Raw genomic sequence first — 6,656 nt, forward strand, 5'->3', positions numbered from 1 at the left:
TTGTAATAATCAGTGTATTAAGGCAAGTCAAACGTTTACACAAAGCAAACAAAAATAAAGGAAGGCTGCTACTACTGGGACCAAGAGCAGCAAGTGCTCACACTAACATCAAGGGAGCCAGTAGAGATTTTATGTAAACTGCCCTGGAGAAACATCTTGGCAGTAAAATATGTCAAAGGGAATGGCCGTGAAAATCTTCTATGAAATCCTGTATCGACTCATGATGGAATGCCAAAACGTACGTGCCAGGATGAGAATGACTACAGTCTGAGAAGGAAATACCCACTGTTCCCAGCTTTAATGTTTTTCCTCTAAAATTAGGGAATACACGTGAACAAAAAAAATCCACTACTACACACCTGCAACTTCAATTTCTGAGTAGGGAAATAGAGTGAGTGCACGTTGCAAACTGCACGTATATCTATCTCCAATAGATGATTCCTGCAATTCCAAGTAAGTCTGTTACTGATTCTGTGTAATTTAAAATATTCAAAATAAATTATTAAGTAGGCCATCTGGTTATACGTAGCCTTCCAAGGAACAGAGACAAGGAGATGACCGAGTTGCTGAGCTCTGCTGCCCACGGAAGCATGGGCTTCTGTTCTGTCCCTGCCTGGGTAGAGCAGTGCAGAACATGGTCAGGAAATGAAGCTTACAGGAGACAGATCCCCCTAAACTACACCGGTTTCCTCCTCCATACTGACAAGTTATCATTGTTAGAATGGCAAATTGTCACCTGGGATCTCTCATCCCCACCCTCCAAAGGATGAACAGGCTTAAGGAAACCAAACTAGTTTCTTTCCACAGAGGTTTGACTGCTGGAGTCTTCTTGCAGTGAGCAGCCCCAAGGTCCAGGGGTTAACTGAAAATCTTTAGCACGCCTGGGGCCTGAAAGGCTATGTTTTGATGGCAGAGTTGTACTTAATTAAGCACGAGTGGATTTATTAAAAACACTGTTCTTGTCGGCGTTATCTTAGGATATAAATAGGAAGAGAAGTTTAATTAGTTAAGGAAGAAACTTGAGCTAGGTCTCAAATCAAACATTTGATCCATGAAGCAGTAACCCAAGTACTGGTTATTGTCACCTTTTGAATCCTTTATAAGTCAGAGTGACAGCCAGAGCCAACAAGACTACTTTGCCTGGTATCTCCTCAGCTATTTTTCCTTGGCCTAGCTGAGAAAACCATAAAGGTGAGCAGGTGACTTGAGATGAATTAAATGAAATTGATGTGCAGAGCTGCACTGGTAGTAAGTACAATAACCATCGTTGTAAGATTCTGAGCTGAACTCCTGGCATTCTGTGCGGACGGACCTCTCATAGATAAGTATCTGATTTCTTTTTATACTTCAGAGCTGTTGGGGGAGAAGACAAAAAAACCTTCTTGGCTTATTTTTCCCACTGCCTATGTTGTTACTGGTATCATCCAATGCCTTGCATTCCAGTAAGACTGCCTATTAGACTGATGGTAATACTGAGTTAAAGAACAGGATGTACTTCAGCAGCATGCAAGTAGTAGATACAAAATTGGTTGAGAGATTGATCGTCGACTCACAACATTATTTCTGTAATCCATCTCATTAAAAAGCATTATTCCAGCATTGCTATTTGTAAAGAAGCACTGTACTAAATCTTCTAATTTACTGAGTAACAGCAGCAATTTCAGACTGATCGATTGGACTCGTCTGCCCTTGGAAGTCTTGTTAGTCATACATTGCTTAAACCACAGAAAAAATGGTTCTAATGTGCATTTGCATTTCTAATGTTATTGCAATACACTTTTTAACAGGTTTAAAATGAGCCTCACAGACATTCTAAGCCCTTCTGATATTGCTGCTGCTCTGCGGGACTGCCAAGGTGAGAAAACAATTAACTTGATAAAAATGTACTATTTTCTGCAACACGTTGCAAGTCTAATTCAGCCCCAAAGGAATACTGAACAAGCACACACATAATCAGACTTCTGTAGTCTCTCCTATAGCTGCCACAGTATGTATTTGTTCAGGAGATCTTTACATTGGGGGTGGTCTGAGTCTGTATCCCATCCCCACGTGGCTTCCCTTGGTGTGCAGCAGGGAGCTGTGCAGGATGTAACAGCCATCTCCTGTCAGCCTTTACATACTGTTCATGTTTGGAACAATTAAACTGTAATGAAGCAGCATCCTCAGACCATCTAGGGACAGTGAACACAGAGGTCTGGGGTTAATGTATTTATTAATTTATTTTCAGCTCCAGATTCCTTTAGCCCCAAAAAATTCTTTCAGATCAGTGGGATGTCTAAAAAGAGTAGTAGCCAGCTCAAGGAGATCTTCCGGATTCTCGACAACGATCAAAGTGGCTTTATTGAGGAAGATGAGCTCAAGTAAGGATTTTCTGTTACCTTGACTAGTAAGAGACTATCCAAAAATCAGCACTTCTTTCTTTCTAAAACTTTTCTGTAAAGGGATGCCTCAGGTTATGCTAAACATTGGTAAAACCCTCAGCAGATTGTCAGCGGTGCATTTGAGTAGATAACCTCCATAGCTAAAGAGCAAAGCAAGAGATGCTCACCCTTCTCCTTAACCTCCTGGGGCTGGTCTCTGGTAGCAGCAGAATCCAGTGCAGCAGGTCTGGACTCACAGAACAGAACTGCACACGGGGAAGATGTAGCTCATCAAACAAAGTAGCGTTTGGAGGACTTGGCTACCATGGCAAATCTTTGTTTACAGATAGTTGCCTTTTTACCTTTTAGCTTTTTGTCATACAGCCAGCAAAAACAGGGTTACGTGACAATCATAACAAAGGGTGCTTTCCTCCCAGGTATTTCCTTCAGAGGTTTGAGTCTGGAGCAAGAGTGCTAACTGCCTCTGAAACCAAGACTTTCCTGGCAGCTGCAGACCATGACGGGGATGGCAAGATTGGGGCTGAAGGTATTAAATTCTATATAAACAGAAGAAGCTTCTAAGTTATTTGCAATTCCCTTATAGTTGGTGGTTCATTAAGATTCCTTGAGTGACTTTGCTTAAAGCCCTCCAATACTGACCTGTGTCAGAAACAGTCCCTGATAGTACAGGTTCATCTCTGTAACTCCTTATGCACGAGCTAGTAAAAAAAAAACAACAAAAGCAACACCTGGCTGCCCTAAGGATCCTTCTCATTGCCACTCGCTATAAATTCCCAGCTGCTTAAAAGGAACTGATCTCTGTTTCTCCTCCCACCTACTCCGAAGTACAGCAGCAGGAGCATCACACGTAGCAGCACACACCAGGGCAAAGAACCAGCAGCACCACCATCCGCTCACCTCCAGCAGTGTCCCCCACAGAAGTGCTGCCCGCAGCGCACAGGAGCTCACTGCATTGCATTCACCTTCAGTTTTGTGTAAGGAGAACAGAATAACTGAGTGTCCCTGCCCCAGAGGCTCTGTGCATGCCGATGGAAATCACCCATCAGATGAGGAACGGCTCCTTTAGGAAGCAGCTCACTGCACCCACTCCAAGGAAATGCTGTGCAGATGAATGGCTGCTCGGCACAGAAACCTCCCCATCTCCTAAATCCACACTTCGTGGATTACCAAACAGGCTCACCAAACAGGCCATGTGGGAAGCAAGCTGCCCCTCCAGGAGAGGTATTAGGGCACAGCAGAGGAACCACGGCCTGCACCAGGAGCTGGGAGCTGCTGCTTCCTTCTTGGCAAGGAATTGAATACAGCTCCTTAGGAAACGCGCCAGAATAAACACACGTGATTTATGAAGCAATCTGTATCTTAACAGAGCCTTTCTGGGACAGGACTGATCAGATACTCAATGCACAGAAGCCAATGAAAAGACCTTCCAAATAATGTCCCCTTGTCAGCTGCTTAAGCACTACAAACAGTAATAAGACGCAGAGACTGACTTTTAGAACTCCTGATTAAGGTTTTCACTTCTTACTCAAATTCTACGTTAGCCATTGCTTTATTTTTGCTCCAAATCATTATTGAGCACAGGACTAAAACCACCCCGAACACTTCGTTACTCCCTATAACATAACTGTCAACAAACCACTGTCTTTTCATCTGTTCCTTAACTACATTTATTTGCCTAACAGGAAATTTAGGAAATGTTTCTTTTGTATATTTCTTTCCTTCTGATCACAAACCAAGACATTGTTTTCCATTCATCTCTATTCTAAATCTCTCGATAAGCCATTAATCTTTTATTCCCAATTAGTTTATTTTAGTATTTCTATTGTAAATATTCTTTTTTTTCCCCACAGAATTTCAGGAAATGGTGCAGTCTTAAAGGTTCAGAATGACCGAATAGGACAGAATTGGGATGAATCTGGAGAGAAACTGCAAACCCTGAAAATCAGCAGTCCCTTCTGCATTTCTCTTGCTAGTGGCTGTTATTTACTCACTGCATTAGAAACATAATGAAACACTGATTTTTTATTTTTTTTTTCATCGTGTGGACCAACTCTGTTCTAAATTCTGCTTTCCCAGAAATTTCCCTTAAAAATACCCAATAAAATTTAATCACCTACTGTGCTCGTGTCTGTTTTTCTGACCACTAAACTGAAACGTTTCGATTCTTACATGAAAAGTGATAATCTCTCAAAGACCTTGATCTCATCAGAGCCTCATATATGGCTGTGATTGACGCCAGTGGGCGTTCTGTCAACAATGAGCTCCCTGGATTAAGCTGGAATGCTTCAGCATTGCTGCAGTTTTGATGCATTTCTCCCTTTCCTGCAAACGACAACACTCAGAATTGACTGCTTTGTTTTCATCTCCAAAGGCTCTACAAATACTAGCGAAAGTGCAGGAAAAAAAACACTAAACAGGACTTGGTTATCGGATCTTCAGCAAATACACCAGGCCCTCTTCCCCCTCCCAACTTGTATCTTACGTGCATAACATAACAGTAGTTGAGAAATTCATCTTGGGCTCAGCTGTGCTCATTATTGAAGCAAAAGCACTGAGGTACACCAAATTTCTCCTTTTCTTAGCATGAAGACACCAGACAGAACCACAAACAGACTCTACACTGATTCATCCTAATGCCTTCTCCTCTGCCATTACTCGTTAGGGAGCCAAGTACTGCAGAACTGGCCAAGAATTGTCTGCTGCTCTACACACGTACATATTGCTCTACCATTCCAAACACCTGATGGTTACAAATAGAATTTTTCTCTCATTTCAGAACATTTTAATTCAGTTTAATTTAGTTCTTTGTACACTGGGATATCCAAGACACCTGAAAATTTAATATGATCGTGACGTTTTTGCTATTATTGTGCAAAAGTAACACTGATGTAAACTGATTAAAAAAATAACACTGAATTTGAACAATATCTCTTAAGATTAAGAAATATATTTCTTAAGAAACATTCTCACTCGGCATAACTCACTAGAGTATGGAGGCCTTAAAGGCACAAGGTAAGGATCTGACCCACGGAGGTTCTCCTAGCACAAGATGGATGTCACAGGAGATTCACAAGAAATAAAGTTTGTTCTTGGCAATGCAATCAGTCTGATGACAGAAGAGTCTTGGACTAGTTCACATGTAGGCAACAAACAAACCACTCTCCGTTTCACTGACGATTAAATGTCCTGACCTTGACTAACCAGATTACATTAAGCAGGAAAATGCATGCCAAATAATTTTTTTCCAGTCGCTGTTGTTCTGTACTCTCTGTACAACATCTCAGCCCTCGCACTGCAGACCTAGACAAAGAAACACATGGGCAAAGGACAGCTCTGTTATCCTCCTCTGAGATGCAACACCTTGCTGGGGCAGGCTGCTAAACAGAAGGTGGACAGCAGATTCACACAGTGCCCTGATCCAAAACAGATTGATCAGTGAAATTAGCACTCATTTTCCAGAAAGCAGAACATTTGGCAGTTCCCTGCATGAAAGGTTCCTGTAAGACTTCTGACCTACAAAACTTAGGATCAATCAAGAGAAAAGAGGGAAATAACTGATGCACTGCTGTAATTCATCTTCAGAGCTGACATCCTATTACCTGTCTAGCCTTTTCCTCATCCTGTCTTCCCAGCTTTTCTTTCATGCATACTACAGATCTGGGCTACTAGCAAGTGCTGGGCACTCCTGTTAAACACAAGAAATAAAGCAAAACATTCATAATCTCGAGTTCCACATGAAAGTACATTTGTATTGCTATTCAGTGACTGTATTCTTAACCACAGCCAGAGCCAGTACAAAGTTACTGCCTTCCACTATGAAACCTCTGAGTCTGCAAAACACACACAACCATTATTAAACCATCTCCACTCACTGTGATGCTCCAACAGCTGCTCGCATTCCTTGACATCGCACTAAGAACAAATGTGGGGGAGATGAATGACTCTCTTGGGAAGAGGCAGGATCCCCACACAGAGCTGCAGTATTAACAAGGGGCACAGCACAGGGATACGCAGCATTGTGCTTTTTGCTGGATCACAGCGCTGTTTTGTAATTTATTTGCTAAACTAATCCCAAACTGCTGAGTCTACACATTTGTTAACACATTTAGACCACATACTGCCAATGGAGCTGCTATTTGAGCTGTCAGCTGTACTTATTCACAGCTGTCAGCTCCAATACCCACAGTGATTTATACTGTATCTTTTTGTTAAGTCTGCTACTATGCAGCTGATGGAAATGCTCAGAACAGTACCTACAAACAGGCTCAACAGAGT

General features: G+C 42.0%; 1 protein-coding gene across 1 annotated transcript; it reads left to right on the forward strand.

Annotated features, from left to right (window-relative positions):
* Nucleotides 1–1,073: 1,073 nt before the first annotated feature.
* On the forward strand, nt 1,074–4,681 carry LOC128079134 (parvalbumin, thymic CPV3). Its single transcript, XM_052680085.1, has 5 exons — nt 1,074–1,191; nt 1,788–1,855; nt 2,228–2,360; nt 2,798–2,907; nt 4,232–4,681. The coding sequence occupies exons 2-5, from the start codon at nt 1,795–1,797 to the stop codon at nt 4,255–4,257; spliced, it is 330 nt and encodes a 109-aa protein (XP_052536045.1). The 5' UTR covers nt 1,074–1,191; nt 1,788–1,794; the 3' UTR covers nt 4,258–4,681.
* Nucleotides 4,682–6,656: the final 1,975 nt, after the last annotated feature.

This window comes from Tympanuchus pallidicinctus, unplaced genomic scaffold (assembly GCF_026119805.1).
Source record: "Tympanuchus pallidicinctus isolate F22 unplaced genomic scaffold, pur_lepc_1.0 scaffold18, whole genome shotgun sequence".
In the NCBI taxonomy this organism is placed as follows: domain Eukaryota; kingdom Metazoa; phylum Chordata; class Aves; order Galliformes; family Phasianidae; genus Tympanuchus; species Tympanuchus pallidicinctus.

Bases quoted from the DNA above. Each gene is read 5' to 3' on its own strand.
- LOC128079134 (XM_052680085.1), top strand. From the start codon at position 1,795: ATGAGCCTCACAGACATTCTAAGCCCTTCTGATATTGCTGCTGCTCTG. The intron at 2,361-2,797 runs GTAAGGATTTTC...CTTTCCTCCCAG, and splicing joins ATTGAGGAAGATGAGCTCAA to GTATTTCCTTCAGAGGTTTG. The intron at 2,908-4,231 runs GTATTAAATTCT...TTTTCCCCACAG, and splicing joins TGGCAAGATTGGGGCTGAAG to AATTTCAGGAAATGGTGCAG.